The 25,081-nt window shown below is 39.7% G+C and overlaps 1 protein-coding gene across 5 annotated transcripts; it reads left to right on the top strand.

The window, feature by feature from the left end:
• The first annotated feature begins 2,458 nt into the window (after positions 1–2,458).
• Positions 2,459–23,583, top strand: BPNT1 (3'(2'), 5'-bisphosphate nucleotidase 1). 5 transcript variants are annotated; one of them, XM_047841041.1, is made up of 11 exons: positions 2,483–2,629; positions 3,990–4,194; positions 7,571–7,698; positions 10,307–10,411; positions 11,151–11,258; positions 12,949–12,997; positions 14,730–14,821; positions 15,934–15,978; positions 18,549–18,746; positions 21,084–21,189; positions 22,942–23,583. In XM_047841041.1, exons 3-11 carry the CDS (start codon positions 7,579–7,581, stop codon positions 23,088–23,090), a joined length of 972 nt encoding a protein of 323 aa, XP_047696997.1. In that variant the 5' UTR covers positions 2,483–2,629; positions 3,990–4,194; positions 7,571–7,578; the 3' UTR covers positions 23,091–23,583. The 5 variants fall into 5 exon arrangements, with proteins under 5 accessions (XP_047696999.1, XP_047696996.1, XP_047697001.1 ...); XM_047841043.1 differs by lacking the exon at positions 3,990–4,194 and having other exon boundaries at positions 2,459–2,530; XM_047841040.1 differs by lacking the exon at positions 3,990–4,194 and having other exon boundaries at positions 2,477–2,629.
• The last annotated feature ends 1,498 nt before the right edge of the window (positions 23,584–25,081 follow it).

Genomic DNA, 25,081 nt, shown 5'->3' with positions numbered 1-25,081 from the left:
TATACTATATTGCCTCCCCTACACTGTACTGTGGGACAAAACATTTGCAAACACATTTTAAAAATCAGTATCCATAATGTATAAGGACCTGCTACAAATCAAGAAAATAAATATCAACAGCCAAATAGAAAAAAAGGTCATAGGATAAGAATAGGCATTCACAGAGAAATGGAAACAGCCAATAAACAAACATACTCAAAGATACTCAACTTTAAGAATCATCAAGGACGGGCAGATAGAACAAGATACCATTTCCATCCAACAAATTAAAGCAAATATTAAGGCGTTTGATAATAAGGTGTGGGAGGGCATACGAAAGTGGCCTCTCTCACATTGCCGGTGGTAATGTAAAATTTGTACTGCCTTTTTGGTGTTTATTTTTTCTACTCTTGAGAGAGAGCACAAGCAGGGGAGGGGCAGAGAGAGCGGGGGACAGAGGATCCAAAGCGGGCTCTGTGCTTCCAGCAGTGAGCCTGATGTGGGGCTCAGACTCACAAACAATGAGATCATGACCCGAGTGGAAGTTGGATGCTCAACCAACTGAGCCACCCGAGTGCCCCTGTACTGCCTTTTTGAATGGCAATTGGCAATATCTGTCACCATTTCACTTTTGACCTGCAATTCTGCATCGGGGAAACTATCCTGTGAGCTTCAGTCTCACGGGAGCACAATGATGAATGTACGGGGAAGCTCTTCTAACCAACCTCTACATAACCCATTGCTGAATTCAACAGTGTTCTCTGTCTCCCCATAAAACCTGAGGGTACACTGAGCCCTCAGAGCAGAAGGCTACTCTCTGACACCTGCAGACTTCCCTTCTCACCTGTTGAGTTTACAGTCATGTTTATCCTTAAACTTATTCAAGCCAGTTGTACTCGTTTTGTATTACATAATTACAAAGACCAGCATATGTTTAAAATGGTAAATTTTGTTATATACCTATTTTACTACAATAAACGATCTGACTTAAGTCTCAAAGTTATTGCGAAAATCAAATGAGACTGTATAGGTAAAAGATTTCTCGGGGCACCTGGGTGGCTCAGTCGGTTAAGCATCCGACTTCAGCTCAGGTCATGATCTCACTGTCCGTGAGTTCAAGACCTGCGTTGGGCTCTGTGCTGACGACTCGGAGCCTGGAGCCTGTTTCAGATTCTGTGTCTCCCTCTCTCTCTCTGCCCCTTCCCCACTCATGCTCTGTCTGTCAAAAATAAATAAGCATTTAAAAAAAAAGTTTAAAAAAAAGATTTCTCGGGGCGCCTGGGTGGCGCAGTCGGTTAAGCGTCCGACTTCAGCCAGGTCATGATCTCGCGGTCTGTGAGTTCAAGCCCCGCGTCAGGCTCTGGGCTGATGGCTCAGAGCCTGGAGCCTGTTTCCGATTCTGTGTCTCCCTCTCTCTGACCCTCCCCCGTTCATGCTCTGTCTCTTTCTGTCCCAAAAATAAATAAACGTTGAAAAAAAAATTAAAAAAAAAAAAGATTTCTCAAACTAGAACTCCTGTAATGGTAGCCATTTGTTGATATTCTCCGATGAGTTGTTGTTGTTGTTGTTTTTTAATGGAAATTATTGTTTCTACTCATAAAAGTTTGGGAGTTACAGAAGAGCACACAGAAACAAAAATGGTTCACTGACTACTCTCTTCCCAAAACCAATGCGTTTTTTTTAATGCAAAGGTAACTGCTTTTATGAAAATCAAGCTGAATGCTCTAAAGAGTCCAGTAAAGAAAAATCTCCAAAACACAAAACAAACTGCTGTTAAATCAGGTGAAGATAAAACAAGTGCATAGTAGTGGAGAAAATATCATTTAAAAATTATAAGAATTCTGCAGTTAGAATGTGTCTCCGTTTGGGGGCGCCTGGGTGGCTCAGTCGGCTGAGCGTGTCCGACTTTGGCTCAGGTCATGATCTCAGGTTTGTGAGTTCCAGCCCCGCATCGGGCTCTGTGCTGACAGCTCGGAGCCTGGAGCCTGCTATGGATTCTCTGTCCCCCTCCCTCTCTCTGTCCCTTCCCCACTGTGCTCTCTCTCTCTCTCTCTAAGCGAATAAACATTACAAAAAAAAAATCTCATAAATGTTTAAAAAAAAAAAAGGTAAAAGCTAGTGACCATTTCGCAGAGAGCCCCACTGCCATTGCGAGCAGAAGTGCAGGTGTCGCGGACGTCCTGAAGCCACTCCTCGAACAACTGGGGTTCCAGGTTAAGCAGTCGCTGGCCGCCGCAGGGCGATATTACTATCTAACATTACTACTAACATTTTAAGAGTGAAGCATACATACAAAGAGGACTGGAAGACCCCTGAAATCAGAATGAACCTTTAAAAGTAGACACACCCCTCGCTGTGACCCGAGGCGACATGGGCCGCCGGAAAGTTCAGGGAAAACACGGAGAAACGGAGTTACCCTGCAGGTCCGGAGTCTCCCGCGGTCGTGGGAGCAGCTGTTCTGCGCCTGCGCCGAATTTCCCGCATGCTCAGTAGCTGCAGTAGGTTGTCCTGCATCCGCCAACGTACGACCTATTGCCGGGGAGAAGGCCAGGTACTGGAAGCTACCAGGGACCTGTTGCTTGATAGCTTTTAGTTGTTGTTATCACCCTTCCAAGTGTCTTTCGTCTAGCTTTGTTCCAGGCTTGTCACTGTAAGTTTCTCCCCTGCGAGTCAGAGCAAGGGCCTTGGGCAGATCTGAATCATTTATTGGTCCCTTAACTCCACCCCTTTGCAGAGATATAAGGAGATTTCAGGGATTTATGTTAAAAAAAAGAAAAGAAAAGATTGCGGGAATCAGATTGCCTCTCCAGACATTCCAATTTCGGACCTAGATTCTTGAGTGTCAACACTTTGATTGTTTGATTTGTTTTCGTGCTCTGGGATCTTTTCATGGCAATATATTGTAGAAATGGCAAGGCAAACCTAGACAGTGGGTTCGTTAGAGACTGCCTTACGCCTAAAATTAAATTTCGTTAAAATAGCACACATTCTTCCTACTGTCCTTGCTGCATACTTATAGACTTGCTTGATTTATTCAGGTTTTCCTGAAAATATAATTGCTAGTTCGAAAGATGTGTACGTTTTATTTTTAGTAAGCTTTTCAAAACCACTATGCATCCTTGCTAACAGTGCTCTGGAGGATGTTCCCTCACAGGCTAGCCCACATTGGTCATATTTATCCATGCCAGTCTTACACATGAACAATCATCTTTTGCTGTTTTAATTTGCATTTCTTTCATAATTAGTGAGGTTGAGCATTTCATGTAATTAACTATTGGCCATTGCTTTTCGTTTTCTAGGAATAGACTGTGTCCTTTGCTCATTTTTCTACTGGATTATTTATCTTTAACATGATGATGTAAAAAGCCCTCTACATAACCAAAGTTAACTCAGATGTCTAGGCTGTGATACAATTTTTTTTTTTCTCATTTTGTCACTCATCTGCTTTGTGGTAAACTGGCTACATAGATATTTTAATTTTTATGCAGTCAAATTTGTCAATGTTCTTTTATAGATTGTTAGTTTTTCTCATGTTTAAAAGTCCTTTACCAAATTTATAAAATATTTAATACAGTTTTATTTTCATACTTTTATGGTTCATTCTTTACTTCTAAAATCATGCATTGATCTGGAGTATATATTTGATACAAAGAATGCAGAAAGTTTTAACTTTTAAAAAGATTAGTAATTGTTCTTGACATTTTTTTGCACAATTAACTTTCCCTTGTGATTTGAAATACCACCTGTAGTATCTATTTCTGGAATTTAATTCTGCCCAGGACTAAACTCTTTAATTACTATAGTTTTATATCGTATTTTGATAACTGGTAAAGAGTGTATCTCTGCTTGTTGTTCTTTTTTCAGAATTTGCTCTGTCGTGCTCATATTTTAATTTTTCCAGATGCCTTTGCACCTGGCATCATTTGATCAGGTTTCAAAAGATATATAATCTTTGTATTTTGATTGGGAACTCATCATTCATTTAAAAAAATTTTTTAATGTTTGGGCAGGGAGAGCGGGAGACACAGAATCCAAAGCAGCCTCCAGGCTCTGGGCTGTCGTTACAGAGCCCAACATGGGGCTCGAACTCATGGACTATGAGATCATGACTTGAGCCAAAGTGGGATGTTTAACCGACTGCCAGCCAGGCGCACCATCATCATTCGTTTTTGGATCCTAATCCTCATGTGCTCACCACCTTTATATCGATTCAAGGTACATTTCCCAGGCTATCAGAGGAAATGGATCATTTGATTCCTGTTGTGTTTATCCTTCCAAGTTAGCCCTATTGGCAACTGTAAAGATTTCTTAAAGAGTGGGATGTTGGGTTGATAGCCTTAACTGGCATGCAACCTTTTTCATACATACTCTAAGCCTCAAACTCCAAATGTTATGAAAAAGAATCTGTACTGTGATTCAGGGTTATCATATTACATTGATTACATATTATCATACTACATATTACATTGACCCCAGGGTCAAAATAATGTTGCAGAAGTTATAGGGATTGTTTCGCCCTTAACACTGCCCTGATGTCTCTGCAGGATAGCCAGTAATGAGGACAATTATTACAATAATGGTTAGCCAGTATCATTTAGTGCTTACTTTGTGCCAGGAACTGTTACAAGTGCTTTGCATGCAATCCTCATTTAATAATTACAGCAACCCTATGCTATAGATGATATTGTTAGCTCCGTTTTACAGCTAGAGGCACAGAAAATTAAGTGGCTTTCCAAAGATCAGACAGCTAACATATGCCAGAGCCAGGATTTGAAGACTGGCAGTGAGCTCCAGTGCCTGTGCCTTTAGCTACCTCATGATGTTTTGAGTAAGCTTTCAGAAAGACGTGGTCACAAAAGGCGGTGTTTTAGGACCCAGAAGGTATAAAACTGGTAGAGAAGGAAGTACGGTGTGTGTAATTTGACCTGCTATAAGGAAGTTAGCAACTTGCAGGTAGCTTTTCAGACTTGCTCTGGCGCTCCAATACCGTCAACGAGTGATTCTCCAACAGGTGATTCTCGTTTGGGTTCTGGGAGGGAACGCAATGAAAAAGGCTAACAGGAACCTCTTTTACAGATGTGTTTTGATAATGTGATTAGATTAATTTTCTTTATATTAAGGGCCAAAATTGTATTCATTTGTTTAAGAAATATGTAAGAATATTAGACAGGGATAATTATTTTATTAATTATGTTTGGATCAAAGTATTTCAGAGAAATTGGTTGGCATATTTTCTTACTTGCCAACTAGAAGTGATTTGCAGGATCTCTTTAAAAATCAAACCTAGGGGCACCTGGGTGACTCAGTTGGTTAAGCGTCAGACTTAGGCTCAGGTCTTGATTTCAGGGTTCCTGAGTTGGAGCCGCACATGGGGCTCACTGCTGTCAGTGCAGAGCCTGCTTTGGATCCTCTGTCCCCACCCCCCCCCCCCCCGCGCCTCCCCCTGCTCATTCTCTCTGTCTCTCAAAAATAAACATAAACAAAATTAAAAACCAAACCATTCTTAGGAAACTGATGTTAGCTTTAAATGGCAGTTCATGTAGTATGCATTTTATGAGGAATGTAGTAAAAAGACAAAGCCTGAAAGCTTGTCTTTATGAAAAAATACTGTGAACTTGGCAAACATAAAGGGAAGTGGTTTATTTAGATATGAAGCCTGATGAGTCTAGAATGATTGCTTAATTAGCTCAAAGGTAAATGATATCTTGAAAAGTTAGAACACTACCACACAGTGAGGGAAAAGGATCTGCCTTTCATAAATGTCATTTTATAGAAGATGGGGACTGAACGAGCACACCAACACATAGTGCCACAACAGCAGTTAAGACATTTGGGCAGTACGTAATTAGTTGCCTGAAGACTACCTTTTCCAGAGTAGAATAAATCAGATAGGTAGCCAGTCATGGATACTAAGGGAGTAGAGGTAAAGTCCACAAAGTATTTGCTGAATTATTTCTCCTGTTTTCAACTTGAGGTGTTCCTGCATGAGTAATTTTCATGAGCAGATTTTCCACATGTAGTACCTAGCATGCCAAGAAAATGGATGTAGTCTGATGATATAATAAGATAAACAGGCTTTAAATACATAGGAGTTTGTTTTATTTTCATCTTAATTCCCGACAGCTACTGGCCACAGGATGGTGTTCATTACCTTACATCGAATTCAATTCTGTTCTCCTTCTGAAGGGTTTCAAACACTTCACTTGTTTTTTGCCTCAAGTATGTTCATAATGCCTGTGAATAAAATGTGGATGACAGGAAAAAGATGTAAAAAAACAGCTTGAAAGCCTCATCAGATCAAACATGCAGTCAGAAATTGGTGGTAGGGTGATGGCTGTTGCCGAACTGAGGTTTATAATGTCTTTTCTGTTCTGTATTGTGTTCCTTTAATGCATTAAAATAATGTTGACCTGATTTGATGGGGGGGGGGGGAGGGGATCATCAGGCGGTTCCCTGTAAGCATTCTGAGACAGAGATAAAGCCCAAGAAGTTTATTAGGGAGTGTTCTTGGGATCACTTGTGGGAAGTGGAAAGTAAACAGTGATGCCTTGTGGGGGGTTGGGAGTTGGGCCAGGACAGAGTCCCAGTCAAGGTCTCCGTCAACCTACCGTGCTGGGCATTCAGAAGCTCGGATGAGCCATCAGAGTTAGGGTGGCACCCAGCTGGAGTGTGGAGTGACCTTTAAATCCATCCCCTCTGTTGACCAGTTTCAGGTGAAGTGACTCATCTTAGCAGATAAATTCCCAGAGAAAGGTGGCAGGTAAGGGCCATCTGTTCGTGGCACTCTCAGCAGCTGGGGAAATGTCCTTCAGCCCTGAAGGGAATCTGAATGGTACATTGCAGCCTCAGAACAGTCACCAAAATTGCAGGATTTGTATTTGTATTTTCAAAGAGGAATTTACTTTATCCTAAAGGCTGTTTTTTTCGGCATTTTTCATTGGGCCAGGGGCTATTCTGACACTCATTACTTTTCCACATGATTGGTCTTTACCCCAATTAATTATGTCACTTGTTCTCTTTATCTGGTAACTGACGATGGTAGTAATAAATAACCAGCAGGTTAAATTTTATTTAATCTGTAATGGACTATTCTGTGTTTTTTAGGAACTAATTATCATCACGTGCAGTCCCTCTTCTTTTTAATTACTGCACACATCCATCCACATCCCTTACGCTGTCCATACCTCTCTTGGCACTTACTAGTTTTATGTTACAGGCTTTAGGTTATAATATTTTATCGCCAATCCACCAAAATATTAGCTCCTTGGTGGCAGATGTTTTATCTTATTAGTCTCTGTGGCACCTTCCATGGCCTTTGCACATACATTCATATATCTCATACATACAACCTTTTCACATGCTCATAGGCCTGGGCCAGCTTACCCTATGCTTCAAAATGTACCATCTGCAGAGAGAGAGTGCTATAAAATTTATTGAAAGAATGCTGAAATGGAAGTTTTTCCAAGTCTCTTTTAGGAAATATTTATTAAGGAATCTACACAGTTAGGCACTCAATAAATATGTATTGAGTTGAATTCAAGTAAATAAAACCAGTAGAAAGTAACACAACTTTCTCTTCATTTCCCCCCAGGGCTTATCATGGCTTCCAGTCACACTGTGTTGATGCGGCTGGTGGCCTCGGCGTATTCTGTTGCTCAAAAGGCAGGAACCATAATCAGACGTGTTCTTGCTGAAGGAGACCTGGGTATCGTGGAGAAGGTACTGAAAGTCTCATCTCATTTCATACCAACTTTATTTTTGTTCCTTGAAGTTTAATTTATTTATATTTTTGAGAGAGAAAGTGCGAGCAGGGGAGGGGCAGAGAGAGAGGGACAGAGGATCCGCAGCGGGCTCTGTGCTGACAGCAAAAAGCCCGATGTGGGGCTCACGGGGCTCGAACCCATGAACCATGATACCATGACCTGAGCCAAAGTTGGACAAGTAACCGACGGAACCACACAGGTGGCCCCAAACATTTCACGTTAATTCATGTTTCATGTTAACCAAGAAAAGATCATTGCTGATAGATCATAAGACTCTGCTTCTCTTTTTCTCTAACGATTAACTTCATACAGTTTTAATTCATTGAACGCATCTTCTCAAAAATGTTGTGGAAGAGGAGGACATGAAATCATACTTATCTGGGGCCCATGGGTGGCTCAGTTGGTTAAGTGTTGGACTCTTGATTTTGGCTCAGGTCATGATCTCACAGTTCATGAGTTCGAGCCCCACGTCGGGCTCTGCACTGACAGCGGGGAGCCTGCTTGGGATTTCCTCTCTTCCTCTCTCTCTACCCCTCTCCCACTGGTGTGCATGTGTGCTGTTTCAAAAATAAATAAACATTAAAAAAAAAGAAATCATACTTACCAAATTTATCAAAAAATGAACCTAGTAAGAGTAGTTAATATATTGGTTAGTTAATATATTGGATCACAGAATAAGTATTCAAAAAGTTACAAACACTGAGAGAAGAGGGCCAAGTCCAACAGGATATTATATTGGGAATAATTATAAGGTCCCAAAGTATTAATGTTCAAGGAATAAGAAGTAAATCTGATTTATAATTGTTTGAAAAAGAGGTTTTAGTTGACAACATACTGAGTGATAAATCAGCAATGTAATTCGGCAACTTTCAGAAGGCTACTAATCTCACTGCCTTTTTTATAAAGTGTTTTTACTGTTATGAAAAATAGGAAATAAAGAAAAATAGCAAAAATAAAGAAAAGTTATCCATCACACCACCACTGCCAATACTTATGATCATTTCTTTTCAGATAGTTTCCTTACGGCATCGCTTATTTTTACATTGATTTTATATTGTCATTGTATTAGATGTACCACATTGTAGCCTGTAGCTCAGAAGTAATGGAAAAACAGTATTCAAGTTAGGAAAAAGGTAATAATCGCACTGTCCTCTTCACCGGTCAGACGCTTCGAGTACTTTGTATCTACTTGTTGACACCTCATTTTAAAAGAGGAAGGGCAGAATTAAATTTGTCACACAAAGTATTGAGTGCCAGATGAGGTCTGGCCCTGTGTCAGTAGAAAGAGCAGGAAGTATTATCCTGGAGAAGAAAAGAATTGGGATAGCTTTCCTCGTATACTTCATGGCCGTCAGTGTGTCTTTTCTCTAGAGAGCAGTGTCCAGACTTGATTGCTGTATGTTGTCTCCAAATTTAACAAATCTTTTCAAAGTGTCAGCAGATATTTCTAGAGCGGCTACCATGTGCCAGACACAATTCTTTAGGAAATAAAACAAAGATCTTTGTCTCTGTGGCCCTATATTATACAGTTACTTTGCATTGAGATGACGAGCAGACTTCAGTGTGGCATAAGAGTCTTTGATTTTCATGATCGTTCCTTGTCTCACTCTCACTCAAAAGTATTATAAAATTTCTACTATTTGAAATAACATAATCCGTAAACCCACCTAACCAGGCATATGTAAATTGCAACATTTCATAATTCTGTGAAAGCAAACTAACAAAAGGTTGTAGCTGTCAATTACCAGATTTTCCGCTGTCTTTCACTAGAATGACTATCTGACATATGGCTTGAGTGAGAATATTGTAGATGAGCTATACATATCGAATATTATTGCTGTTCATTTTCATATTTTTTATATTTGAGAAATAGGAATTCTTTGTATCATCCTGAGGACCTATTGAATTATTAGGGAAGTAGATCAGTAGACCAGTAGAAGATTAGTGAATACAAGTTGTAGAAGGATCCGTGTAAGGAATACCTTTTAAATAGCTAAAGATAAAGTTTTTAGCTCCGATTGCCTTGGAAAGTTATCAGTTTCCTCTCTCTTCATCTTTTTTAAGTAAAATATTGATGTAGAGGGGCGCCTGGGTGGCTCAGTCGGTTAAGCGTCCGACTTCAGCTCAGGTCATGATCTCGCAGTCTGTGACTTCGAGCCCCGCGTCGGGCTCTGTGCTGACAGCTCAGAGCCTGGAGCCTGTTTCCGATTCTGTGTCTCCCTCTCTCTCTGACCCTCCCCCGTTCATGCTCTGTCTCTGTCTGTCTCAAAAATAAGTAAACATTAAAAAAAAAAAAAAAAGATCGATGTAGAGATCTTATGAAGAGGATTTCTCAATTGGGGGAGAAAATGGTCTAATAATCTAAAAACTCCTTTCCAAACTTTAACCACTATAAATCCCATGAGAAAAACCAAACTGGGAAACTAGTTGACTCCTTTGGTGTTAAGTTCCATGAATCTAAAAGTAGACAGTGTGATTTAAATGATATGGACACTCATGCGTTAGGAGTCAGAGGACAACTTATTTCATACTAGTTCTGCTGAAATTTGCATTCTTTGTTGCAGACCTGTCCCACAGACCTGCAGACCAAAGCTGACCGGTTGGCACAAATGAGTGTATGCTCTTCACTGGCACGGAAATTCCCCAAACTAACAATTATAGGGGAAGAGGTAAGACTTGTGAGAATCTGTGAATTCAATGTTGCGATACAATATGTGTGATGCAGTATGTTTTTAATGACTGTTCCCCATATGGATTTACAATTGCCCCTTAAAGATTTATATACCACTATTCCTATTTCAAAGTGTTGTATCTGGTGTTTTAACACCAAAATGATTTGTATTCCTTGGACTTGAAGGAAATGTCTGATTATAAAATATTTTGGTCCATTTTTAGGCAGGTATCTCACTTCTAGACCGTAAAAGATAGTTCCTGTTGTAATAATTAGCAGACAAACTATAAGATGGGATGAGTTCTAGAACTTTGGAATAAAAATGGATTTTGTTATTTCTCGTTTCGTTTTTTGTTTAAAATTAGGCGTATTTGTGCACTTACCCAAAGACTATAACACTGAAAGTGGTGGAGTTTGCCTGTCCTGTGTTTGAGAGGGAGGTATCAGATGTCAGAGCAACTTTACTTAAATATGTTTATAGCACTTAGATTTTTTTTTTTTTAATTGTTCAGGATAAGAAGGATGGGGTTTTTTGTAGTCAACTTTGCTCAGCCATATATGGTCGTTTTTGCAATTTGATTTGATTTGCTTTACTTTCTACTCGGTTAAACTCTAAACATAAAGGGTAAACAGGAAGCCCTCGTGACCCACGGTGTTGCATTTCTTCTGTTACGAAGACAAAGGCTGCTCTGTAAACACCAAATAGCTTCACTGACCATCAGTGTTCTCTGCCCTAGGATCTGCCTTCTGAAGAAGTAGATCAAGAACTGATTGAAGATGGTCAGTGGGAGGAGATACTGAAGCAACCGTGCCCATCACAGTACAGTGCTATTAAAGAGGAGGATGTATGATCCAGATCATTATTTCGTTCTTTGTCAGCCTTCATGTTGTTGCTCTAGTAAATAAAATTTGCCAGTAATGTTGAGAAGTTGGTAGATATAAAATAGGGCCAACCAGGAACTTGAAATCTTTCAGGGCCAGCATAGAAGTACCAGGCAACCACATGGAATGTATGATCTGTTAAGTTAGGGTTTAGTTTCTTATCCTCTTGGCTTCTTCTCTAAAACTATTATTAAAAATACCTGAAGGAAGAACATCTAATTTGTTAGTAGATTTGGGTAAAACATTCCATTGCTAGAAGGAGATGAAATAGATCCCTACGTTACATGTTTAGAAGGCCATAAAAATCACCTTACTTACTTATTTTGATTTGTTTAACATACATTCGTCAAATACCTACTATGAGTAAGGCACTTTGCTCTGTGATTTGGAGGACAGAAACAAAATGAAACATGGTGTCTTCCATCCGAAATATGCCTCATTCACAAATTCACATCAAGCATTATAGCTCTAGTGGGTAATGGCTACATATCCTGAATCACGTTAAGATCCTAAGGAGAAGGGATTTCTTTTTAATGTACCATCCGTTCATAAAACATTCATTTTTCGTTGCTGTATATTATTGGTATCCTTAAGTTAAAGTCAGACTGTCATTATTTTTTTAAATCAGCATTATATACCAAAGTGAGTACCAGCCACACGTTGTTCAAAATATTTTGGGTGCCACTTTAGTTTTCCCTGTATTACCACATAGAGCTCAGTGTGTTCATAGCATTGTGTTTAGCGTTCAGGTGACAGCAAATTTATTAGTTAAGCATCTTGTATTTAAAAGTCTTTGAGAGGGGCACCTGGGTGGCGCAGTCGGTTAAGCGTCCGACTTCAGCCAGGTCACGATCTCGCGGTCCGTGAGTTCGAGCCCCGCATCGGGCCCTGGGCTGATGGCTCAGAGCCTGGAGCCTGTTTCCAATTCTGTGTCTCCCTCTCTCTCTGCCCCTCCCCCGTTCATGCTCTGTCTCTCTCTGTCTCAAAAATAAATAAACATTAAAAAAATAAATAAATAAATAAAAGTCTTTGAGAGAGTGCGAGTTGGGGAGAGGGGCAGAGGGAGAGAGAGAGAGAGAGAGAGAACCTTAAGCAAGCTCCACACTTGGCATAGAGCCCACGCGGAGCTTGATCCCACAACCGTGGGATTATGATGTGAGCTGAAATCAAGAGTTGGACGCTCAACCGACTGAGCCACCCAGGCGCCCCACATATTTAAAATTCTTAGGTCAGGGGTGCCTGCGTGGCTCAGTAGGTTAAGCATCCGACTTTGGCTCAGGTCACGATCTCACAGTTCGTGGGTTTGAGCACCCCCTTGGGCTCTGTGCTGACAGCTCAGAACCTGGAGCCTGCTTCAGAGTCTGTGTCTCCTTCTCTCTCTGCCCCTCCCCCATTCGTGTTCTGTCTTTCTCTGTCTCTCAAAGGTAAATAAATGTTAAAACAAAAAATTAAAATTCTTAAATCAGACTTTTCTCCAATTTAAATGGACGTTTTCCATGATTACAAAATATAAGGTTTTTTACTATCATGAAACTGATGACATTAGCTTAAGCAATTCATAGTATAACTTTAAAAATGAAAAAAGTATTTTTAATCTACTTAAACCTATTTTTTAAATGTTGTATGCTTACTTTGGATATTTCTCTTATTTAGCTTGTGGTCTGGGTTGATCCTCTGGACGGGACCAAGGAATACACTGAAGGTTGGTATCTCTTTGGTATTTGTTTCCAACAACAATAGGTCTAGTAGATGATATTTGGTCGGCAACACTTAATATTTCACCTGCTGCATGAAAACCTGGTATCATATCTCATGTCCATGGCCTGAAGCTATATTTGTGCTCATCCTCGCTGTTATTGTGTATCAGTGAGTGTCAAGACAGCGAGGGAGAAAATTCATCTCCTTCAAATACCACCCCCCACCCCCGACCGTCTAACAGCCGCACAATTCTAATGTCCTCCAGGTGAGGATAGCTGATACACTAAGCCAGTGTCAACAGTGACAGCGCTGAACCCCCAGCTCTGTTGGGGTAGAAAACAATGTAAAGCCCAGCTGCACTGCTGGGCTGTGCCGCCTCTGCCCTCCCACACCGCTTCCACTCACCCTCCCCTCAACTGTGAGCTGCTTTCTCACTCACAGCCTCACCTTTAAAGATGAGTTTGGAGGGGCGCCTGGGAGGCTCAGTCCGCTAAGCGTCCAACCTTGGCTGAGGTCATGATATCATGGTTCCTGGGTTCAAGCCTCACATCGGACTCTGCGCTGACAGCGAGGAGCCTGCTTTGGACCCTCTGTCTCCCTCTCTCTGCCCTTCCCCCACTTGCTGTCTCTCCCTCAAAATAAATAAATGAACTTAAAAAAATTAGGAAAAAAAATAAAGATGAATTTGGAAACACAGTACAATATTTCTTTGTGAAATTGTCTACAATGAGAAAACTCAGAAAGTAGCAGATTAAAATAAAATGGACAGCATTAAAGTAAAAAGACCATGCTCCGAGTCTTAGGTTTTAGGAGCATAGCGTACATACGCTTAGAGTTTTATTTTTGAAATAGAGATCTACATAGGTTTTCCAATACTGGCTCTCAGCTTTATAGCTTAAGAAAAAGAAGATTTCACATCATTATTAGAAAAACTTTCTCTGTCTTTGGATGAGACATACCTGTAATGAGTCTGCTGCACAGGATACAAATGTACATATGCACACGCAGTACAACTTCTCTATGATCCGTTGAGAAATAGGGAAGCTCTAGATAGCTTAGTAAATATAAGAATGCCCAGATAGATTGTTTAGATCTTGACCCCCACCTCCAGAGAATTTGATTCACCGGCTCTGGGAAGAACCCTGAGAATCAGTGTTAAAAATTATGCCAGTTAAGGGGCACTGGCTGGCTCAGTCAGTAGAGCATGAGACTCTTGATTTCAGGGTCATAAGTTTGAACCCTACGTTGGGCATCAAGCTTACTTTAAAAAACAAACAAACAAACAAAAACCATGCCGGTTAATTCTGATGCTGCTTGACAATGCACAGACCCCACTTGGAGAAATGTTACCTTAGAGACTTGAAATGGAGGTCTAGACAGTAATCCTGGAACAGGGAGTGATCCAGCAGGCAGGAGTGACATGAATGGTGGCAGAAGGTCACAGCAGTTTGACAATAAATGGCTGTGGAGTTATGGCTGGTTTATTCAATTGGTTTACAAATTGTACTAATGAGACCATGCCTATCGATTCAGTTAAGTGGCCGTAGATCCTTCTGTCTCTGGCCAGCTATCTCTTATAATTTGTGCATTTTGCCAGCAGAGGGATTGATCGTGGATGAATCATTACAAATTTCTTACCTTTATTCCAAAAATAACTTGGAGCAGTTGATGTGCTGATGATGCGTTATATGTCATATGAGAAAGTTATATAATTGATATTCGTTTCTTCCTCATAGGTCTTCTTGACAACGTGACAGTTCTTATTGGAATTGCTTATGAAGGAAGAGCCATAGCAGGAGTTATTAATCAGCCATATTACAACTACCAGGTATTACTATAAATGATATAAAAATATTTTATTAGATACAGTGTTATATGATTCCTGATGTTATCTAATCCAGTGATTTCTAACTTCATTGTCCATGCAGTTATTAGGGAAGTCAACAAAATACAGATTCCCAGGTCATACCCCAGACCTGTTGAATCAGAACCCCTCAGGGCACCGATACGAGGAATGTATATGTACGTATTTGTGTGTACGGAGGGACACTATGTATATTACATGTACTTTTCTATGTATGCCTTATTTGAATGCCAAAGTTTGGGAATTACTGACATGGTTCTTGATTAGCTTGGTTATTGAGACACCTGATTTACAGGTGGTTCTTGAAGCATATTGAAGAAATGAACCATTTCAACCGAGAAAAGATGCTAGCCATGTTGTTTTCCAGGGAAAGCTATATAATCCCTAAATTACAGTCAGCATTGATAATAGAACTAGCTATGCTCTTGCACTCATTTCTCCTATTTTGTCTCTCTAATCTGCTTTGACTTTCTATTATGCTCCCAAGAAATTGCCTTCCTTAGAAACAAGAGAGTAATGTAATTCCAAGGCATAAATATACTGTGATGTGAAATCACATTAAATGTTGAAGGAAATTGTTGAAATAAAACAGTTGAGATATTTGCATTACTGTGACCTTGATAGAACTTGGAGAATCGAAGTGACCAGAGTGGGGACTATTACTTCTGAATTGCTAGCTTGAGTTTAAGAGCAGGATTAATCTTTGCTTCTAAGATATTTTTTTCATGTGTATGATCATAACTTTTTATTTATAATTATGTGCCTCTTAAAATTATTTAGCAAAAATAGTTCTGCATTACTGAACAACTCTCTCGTACTACTTTGCTTAAGTGTCTTTTAATTTTTTTAATATGACTTTAACGTTTATACAGTACTATACGCAGACACAAGTTTGTGGTTTTTATGTAAACTTTAAAGTAAGTTAATACCATTACTTAAAAGAGGGGTGTTTAGTTCACAGATGATGTTGTAATGCATGGCACCTTTCATCAAAAGACGATCGCAGTGCTTAGGGGTTGTTGATAGTTTCCATCACTTCTTTCTGAGATTAGAAAACTTGTATTCATTTTCCACAGAACAATGAAAAGCAGAAGTTAAGGGAACACGGGAATGAAGCAAAGGTGAGAAAAAAATAGGTAGGGTTTTGGCTCCACTAGTAGGTAGAAAACAAGGCAGGCTACTTGTGGTACCCAGGTGGCCATTGTCCCTCTTGTGTGTCTGTTCATTTCCTCCTGTCCTGCTTCTCCCACTGCTACCTCTCTCTCCTCCACAGTCCCTTCTGTACTCTCTTTTTCCTCTCATCCTTCACGCTTGCATATGCCTTAAAATTTGTTGCAACAAGTGGAAAAGTTGCCCAGCTCTGTTGATGGTATTCAAGGATGGATATTCAGCTTCAAAGAGTCATCAGTATAAGAATAATTGCTAAAGTGTATCAAGAGCTTACTGTGTGCTGCCAGACTCAAGAGATTCACAGGCTTTATCTGATGTAATACCACAGTCCTATAAGGAAACCTTTATCCTTGTTTTAAAGAAGAAGAAACTCAGGCAAGTAACTTGCCTGTCACGGACAAGATCTGGAGACTGAAACCGAGGTCCAGGCTCTTACCATTACTCTATATTGCCTTCTTGAGCCAGATAGAAGACTTCTAACAATTTGAACTTTAGTATTACTTCTAACAGATACTGAGCCTGGTAAGCACTTAAAGGAAGCAGGGTGGCTTAGTGCAAAGAAACCTAATTGGTCTTTATGTCAGAGATAGCCTCTTAACCATTATGAACTGTAATTAACCATCATGAAGCCTTTGTTACGTCCAGAAAGTTGGTGTGGTGCTTTTGAAGGAGATGGAGAGATCAGGAGCACAGAGGAAGGCTAGCTGGCTGCCTCATGGGATTGCATTATCGCACCCAGGTGCCAGATTCCTTGGTCACATCCTCTTTGCCTACATACTCATTTATGGAGTGAATGTGACATTTTAGGAACCAGAATACCCATGTCTGCTCTTTTAGTATGATTTCTTTTCTTTTTCAGAATAAATGGAGATGAATTGATAAATAAGTTTCTTGAGAGCATGAGATTTATCTCAGCAATCAAACTGAGGCCCAATGAGCACCAGAGCCCATCTGTACTTTTCAGGTTCTAAGACTCTCCTGTGGTGTAGATTCAAGAATCTACAGAACAGAGAGAGCGCATGAACATATATTGAACACCAAGTGCTTATTCTTTGGTTCCTCTGTGGCCCCATATGCAGGGAGAGCTATGCACAGACCGCCTTCAGCAGGCAGCCTCTTCAAGCATTGTCTCACCTGAAAAGAGCTGCCTCACCCAGTGACGTGCCCTTTTTCAAGGCAGTCCATTTCCAATGACTGATTATTGCATGAGTATAAATGCCTGGTATCTCCTTCCAATTTTTACCACCCTGAGGGCCATTCTAGCTTCAGAGCTAATCAGCTGAGGCTGTTGTTGGATCTGCATCACAGCTCGGTTTCTCCCTCTGCCCACTCATGTTTCCTTCCCTCCCTTGCACAGGTGTTAACCCCAAGGGTCCTCCCTAACGAACACCCTCCCTAATTCAGAGTCTGCTTCCTACGGAATGCAACCTGCAACATAAGCGTATTTCACTATAACAGCACCCAGGATGCCGCCAGTGGACAAATAAGATGATGTGTTTCAAAGCATTTTGATAAGTAAAATGCAGTATAATTTAGCAATGAAGGATACCAGCTTTGAATACAGATGAGCCTGAGGATCTTCCCAGAGTCCTTGGTCAGGTTACTTAATGATTCCACATCTCATATTTCTCATCTGTAAAACAAGGATGGTAATACTTGCTTCATGGAGTTGCTTGGGGGCTTAAATGAAATAATACATGTAAGGCACTTAGTATAGTGTCTGGTATGGTACTTGCTTAGAATTCAGTAACATATATGTCTGTATGTCTCTGGTATATGTTTAGTATATTAACATAACGGTGTTTTGATGACTCTGTGCTAATGATTTTATGCATCAGTTTTACTTTCCATGAAATACAAGTTTTGTTTTTCTGTATAAAGTATATAGCTAAAACAAGGTGTTTGAAAGTTCTTTGAGCTCTGCAAAGGAAAATGCAGGTGCTAAGATTGCATTATCATTGTCATTTTACCACCACAATTGTCAGTAAAAATGTTAACCCTGACCCCATTATCCGTGGCTACTCTTCAGTATCAGCCTATTCAGTTGCCGTGTCTCCATAGCTGCAAAATACATTATCACTATTACTTATTCCCATAGTAACAAGACCCTTGCTGTTCCTTACATGATGAAAAGTAGTAATCAGCATATGGTGTTTCATTTCCTGGGTACTTCAGTACCTTTTGCAAACAACCATTTTCAAATACAACAACGATATCATTGGCTGATTCAGAGAGAGACACGAATCAGTGTATGATTTTTCCTTGCCTGAGGACTTCAAGGAATAACCATAAGTTCCCTTCAGTGCCTCTTAAACCCGATTATTAGCCAAAACAACAAGAGAATAATCCTCTGATTATCTCAGGAAAATTTCATTGTCGATGATATTGTTCTGGTTCTTTATAACATTATCATATTTGTATTTCAAAAAAATCATGATGCTAACATAGCTCAGCATTCTATTTATGGCTGACATTTTTCTCCAGACTATTACAAGCTTTTCTGTTTCACTCATTTATATAGGCAGGACCAGATGCTGTGTTGGGGAGGACAATCTGGGGAGTTTTAGGTTTAGGTGCCTTTGGGTTTCAGCTGAAAGAGGCGCCTGCTGGAAAACACATCATCACAACCACCCGGTCCCATGGCAGCAAGTTGGTGATGGACTGTGTGGCGGCTATGAACCCGGACGACGTGCTACGAGTGGGAGGAGCAGGAAATAAGGTACAAAAGCGTCCTCCGTCCCGCTGAAATGCAATTGAGTCTTGGACAGAAATCCCAAGCTTTAAAAAAAAAAAAAAAAAGTGAAATCAGGGTTGGGGAGAAAGAATTAGAGATTGTAACTGACCATCAAAGGCACATTTCAGCAACATTTGAATTTTTAAAAAATGTTATGGTTCAAGTCAGTGCTAATAGAAGTCACCAGGATAAGATCCTGTGCCTCTTGCCAGCCTTCCTGTTCTCGAGGACTCTCCAGGGTTACTTCTAGATCTTTTATTCTGCGGACTCCAAGGACGGGCCTGCCTGCCTTTCCTGGATGCTTCCCCCATTCTTTCATCTAGGCTTCCATCCTCCTGAAAAAATTGTGAAATGGAACACAATTTGATCTTCATCCTTCCCAGCCCTGATCTCTTCTCCTCTGATTGCCCCCCTGGATATCATCATCCTGACATCCTTCAGGTATCTCAAAGTCAACATGTCTAGTTGGAGCTCTTCCTTTTCCTTCCTGCCCCATGTGCGTTCCTCCTATTTCCTATCTGCTAAATGGCACCACCATTTTCCTAACTGCTCCAGGCAGACACCTGAAAGTCTTCCTAGACTCCTTCATTCCTCACAGCCTATCTATGTATCTTCTTAATTCCTCCCTAATGTCTCCTCTCGTCCATCTTAACTGCCCCCACCCTACTTGAATCCTAGCATCATCCTTCACCCAGACTTTACAGTAGCTTCCAGTGGTCTCTCTGTTCAGTCCCAGTCCTCACATTAACATAGAGCCGTTAAACATGCAAAACTTACCATCTGTCACTCCCTTGCCCCAGACCCTTGGACAACTCCCTGCACCACAATTGAAAATCTAAGCCTATGAGAATGGAATGTAAATTCCTCTATATCTTGTTCCTTGGACACACCCAAGCCTTATCTCACGACATCCCCCCAGCTCAGAAGCTAGTGATACTGCCTGTGGTTCCGGATGCATGTGCGTTGCACACTTGTGTGCCTGGCACAGGAAGGCAAAGAATAAATACTTACCGAACTGAGTGGATTTAATTTTTCTTCACCTACCCTTTGGAAGCAATAATCAACTATTTTTAGATTTTTCAAAAGCACTTACTGGTATGAGGATGAAAATAGGAGTTTAAAAATAATAATATTTTGGAAAAAACTAAAACATTTCAAAGTAAAAATATATTCTTGGTATTCACCCAATATAGTGACAGGTGTGATTTCTCTTTGCCCTTACTTTTATAACCACAAAAATCCCATTACATCTTTTATTCCCAAGGAGCACCATTCTCCTTAGTAACAAAGTCCCCATCCTGCATATTCCCCACTTTTGCTCCTATAAAAAGACCTTGTTAGGCAGTTATTCACTTTTTTTATATATATCAAGGACTTATTTAAGGATCTAATGAAGGCTACAGCCCTTCCTCCCTCAAAAAATATACCTGAAATAGTTCTTGGCCCATAAAAAGACTTGACACACAGTTGCTAAATGAAAGGAAAACCGTTTACTTAAAAGTCTCCAGGAAGGTTTAATCAAGGTTGCTGGCGTTCTTGAGCATCAAGAAAAACAATTGAATGTGACCAAATCCTTTCCTTAAAGAATTCACTGAGATTTTCCTCATTCTGTCAGTGTGGCCTCTTCATCTGAATATTTGAAATCTGAATTTTATAGTACTGATTATTTTACAGCATAACCAAAAAATAAGTAAATGACTAATGAAAGCTTGATAGCAATTGCTCTTTATAGAGTCATGCAGTTTCTATCAGTGACCTCAGTTTTGTTTGAGAGTTGTAAGAGTTACTAAGATGACAATTTAAAAATTCATATTTTGGCATTAGAAACCGCAATGCACAGGATTCCCAAGACTTCAGAAGCTACTTGTTAGACTAGTCCGCGCTGCATATCTGTTAGGACTTACTACAGTTTATACATTAGCGCACTACTGGCTATTCTTCTATCCTTTATCTAACAATGGTCACTTCCTTACAAGATTGAAAAACTTTCATTTTTCTACAATATGCAATATGTTGATTTTACAGTAAGAGAAAAACAACATAATAAAAAGCAAATTAAATTTATCTGACTAGGACTATGAAGACTGTTCCGATAGACTCGTAGCTTATTAAACCACTTTCCCCCCTCAGGTTACTATATTATTCTATATTCTATAGTATTCTATATGTTTCTCCATAATACTCATATCATTTAAACCTGCTAAAAGCTTTAACCTAAGTTGAGTTGGACAGAGGAATTGAAATATACTTGATAAAAAGCAACTTCTCTTGTTTTTCAATTATTTCATGGTCCAAGGATAATTATTATCTCTAACCTTACAGATTATTCAGCTGATTGAAGGCAAAGCCTCTGCCTATGTATTTGCAAGTCCTGGATGTAAGAAATGGGATACTTGTGCTCCAGAAGTTATTTTACATGCTGTGGGAGGTCAGTCCCTTTTATTTTGGGGAATTACAGTTTTTATAGTTGTTATGTTATGCTAAGATATAATTTTTCAGTATGTTATTTTACCTAGACTGTGAGGATATAAAAGCTAGAAGGAATCCTAGAGATTAGCCAGTGCAACTCCTGTATTTCATAGAGATAGAAAATAGACTTTCAGTAAATTCCTCTTTCTTTAGTTATTGTTTACCTTTTGGACTTTGATCTATATACAGTTGATTTGATTTGATTTGATTTGATTTTTTTTTTTATTTGAGAGGGAGAGTGAGAACAGGGGAGGGGGCAGAGGGGGAGAGAGAGAAAGAGAGATTGAGAGAGAGAGAGGGAAAGAGAGAGAGAGAGAGAGAGAGAGAGAGAGAGAGAAAATCTTGAGCAGTCTCCACGCTGATTCAGGGTTCGATCCCACAACCCTGGGATCATGATCTGAGCCAAAATCAAGAGTCAGACACTCACCAATTGTGCCAACCAGGCACCCCTACATACAGTTGATATATTTTTTTTAATGTTTTTTTTTTTGTTTTTTTTTTTTGAGAGAGAGACAGAGCGTGAACAGGGAAGGGGCAAAGAGAGAGAGACACACAGAATCCGAAGGAGGCTCCAGGCTCTGAGCTGTCAGCACAGAGCCCGACGCGGGGCTCAAATTGCAAACCACGAGATCATGACCTGAGCCAAAGTGGGCCACTTAACCAACAGAGCCACCCAGGTGCCCCATATACAGTTGCTTCATTTAAGCCCTTAATGATTTATGGCTTTAATGCTACTAGGGTTTTTTTTTTTTCCTTGAAAAGCAAAATATTCATCACCATTGTCTTCACTGCAGTTTCATTTAAGCAAATATTGGTAAATATCTTAGTACTAGTGCTTAAGATCATAGAGTTAGAATTTTTTTTTTTAACCTTTATTTATTTTTGAGACAGAGAGAGACAGAGCATGAACAGGGGAGGGGCAGAGAGAGAGGGAGACACAAAATCCAAAGCAGGCTCCAGGCTCTGAGCTGTCAGCACAGAGCCCGACGTGGGGCTTGAACTCACGACCGTGAGCTCACGACCTGAGCCGAAGTCCGACGCTTAACTGACCAAGCCACCCAGACGCCCCTAGAATTTTTTTTAATCTGACTGAAAATATACTACAAATATATACATAGTAAGATGATTTTTCAATTTCTAATAGACATCAGTTCACTTGTACTCTTGAAACACTTGATTTTTTTCTATAATTTCTCCTAATATATTATCAATATCTCATTAGTATATTACATGACAAGGAAGTTAGATTCATCACAATCCCATCTCTTTAAAGTGTATAATTAAACTGTATTGTAACACAATTATATTTGATGAACATACTTCACTTAAACTCTTATTAAATAAAGTATTAATATTCAATGGAAGAATAAAGAAAACACTTCTGAAAATGGGAATCGTTGTGTTGGAGTAGAACCAACAAGAAATGTAATCACCTCAGGATAAGAGAAATTGATACTGAGAAATATAAATTAAAAATGCTAAGTGAAATTAGTTTTAATCAGGGAGAAAAATAGTTTATCTTTCAGTTAGTCAAAATTGCTCTGTAGTTTTAAATTCAAGTGAATGAAAACTTAACCTTTCTAGTCACTCATTTATCTTATCCAGAATGAATTGATATTATTGTACAGGGAAGTAAAAGGAACTTAAAAATAGCTAGAAACATAACCATGTGGTCAGCCACTAATGTCGTATTGATGTTTTTTTGCTGTAGGCAAGTTAACCGATATCCATGGAAATGCCCTTCAGTATAACAAGGAAGTAAAGCATATGAACTCCGCAGGCGTCCTGGCCACACTGCGCAATCACAACTACTATGCAAGTCGAGTTCCAGAATCTGTTAAAAGTGCTCTTGTTCCTTAAAGGAAAATCTCATGGACTTAGCTAGGAGAAGAACTTGGTTCTCAAAATACTGTACTTTAATTGGATGGAATTAGAGTTCCACTTTATTCATTGTTGATCAGTGATTTATATTTACTTAGGAGTAGAAAAAGGAATTAAAGAATTTCTTGATTATTCACCCAGACCAGTTGTGACAACTGAAGGGTTTATAAAGTAAGTGTGTTGATGGTTCTTTTCCTCCTTGTATTTGGATAAATGAAAGGAAGGCTTAATTTCAACTCCCTATTCTGGTCAGTTGTATAATCAACATTCCTGTTATTGTGAACAAGATTTCTTGTGGCACAAGTTGTTATCTGAATCTCATTCTTGTTTTTCACAGTAGTTTTAAAAGTTGTCCTTATTCCAGTGATGAATACACTAATACTCCAGGGATGAATACACTAAAATGTCATGTATGTGGATGAAACAGATTTATGGGAAGATTCTTTATAATAAATGAAATCATTTAATTCTAGTTCTTTATGTTCTTTACCATCTTTTAAAAATTTTGAGTAGTATTTGAAAATTACATATTCTCTACTGTGCACATTATTCTTATGGCATCATTGTAATGACTATGGACATTTAGGTAATTACCTTAGTTTTTTCCAAGGGGAGATTATAACATAAGCTATCAAAATCATTCTGACATTCTGCCCAGATTTTTCTTTTTTAGGTCTCTTTGCAGTGCTTTTAAATACATTTCTCTGTTGTTGGATTAGAGAAAAGTGGTTTAAATTAATGGTTCTCAAACCCAACTACATCACCTAGGAAGCTTTTCAAAAATACGTTCATAGGCTTCATCCCAGCAGTTTTGATTCTATATATTTTTAGAAGGCTCTTCTGTGGACTTTGATAATCATTGAAGTTTAGATAATAACTTCACAGCATCTGTAACGTAGCCTGAAGTGTGGCGTCTTGACATTGACACCTTTGACCACTCCAGTCTCTTATAACTCTCTTCTCAGTGATTTTCTTCTTCCCTCTCCAGCCATTCCCACCTAGTCTCCTTTCTTGGTTTCTCTTTGTCTCTCTTCATTTCAATGTCAGTGGGTTCACCAAGATTCTGCTCTGGGTTCTACCTTTTCACTAGATGATCTAATCCACACATATGGCTTCACCTGCTTACCCTTAATTCCAAAATCTTTGTCTAGTTTAGAATTCTCAGGGGCACCTGACTGGCTCAGTCAGTAGAGCATATGATTCTTGATCTGGGAGTTGTGAGTGCAAGCCCCACTTTGGGTGTAGAGCTTACTTTAAAACAACAACAATCCTCTCAAATTTTAAATTGCCATGCCCAAAAGCCTGTTTTGGTGTCTCACAGGTATCTGTGAATTACTATGTCTACAAAGCTCTTCATTCTTTCCCATCCCTCCTTAAATTATTTTACCAGTCCTCAAGGTGATTCTAGTAATTGGCCAAATTTGGAAATCGCTTCCTAAATCCGTTTACTTCCCTCTAAGAGTAGAGTTCTCTATCTATAAAGAGGAGACTAAACCTAATTTTCTTAATATGAAATTTATTGTCAAATTGGTTTCCATACAACACCCAGTGCTCATCCCAACAGGTGCCCTCCTCAATGCCCATCGCCCACTTTCCCCTCCCTCCCACCCCCCATCAACCCTCAGTTTATTCTCAGTTAAACCTAATTTTAAAAAAAAAGCCCAAGTGCAATGTGAGGATAACTTCTGAAGCCATTTTCTACAGGCTCCTATTTAAATTTTTTTTAATGTTTATTTAGTTTTGAGAGAGACAGAGACAGAGCATGAGCAGGGGAGGGGCAGAGAGAGAGGGAGACACAGAATCTGAAGCAGGCTCCAGGCTCTGAGCTGTCAGCACAGAGCCTGACGTGGGGCTCAAACTCATGAGTCATGAGATCATGACCTGAGCTGAAGTCAGATGCTTAACCAACTGAGCCACCAGGCACCCCTACAGGCTCCTATTTAAAAATGAGTTATCCAATACTCCTGAAA

Source organism: Prionailurus viverrinus, chromosome F1, assembly GCF_022837055.1.
Source record: "Prionailurus viverrinus isolate Anna chromosome F1, UM_Priviv_1.0, whole genome shotgun sequence".
Lineage (NCBI taxonomy): Eukaryota > Metazoa > Chordata > Mammalia > Carnivora > Felidae > Prionailurus > Prionailurus viverrinus.
Note: the sequence above shows the minus strand (reverse complement) of the source record. Positions and strands in the feature narration are given on the sequence as shown.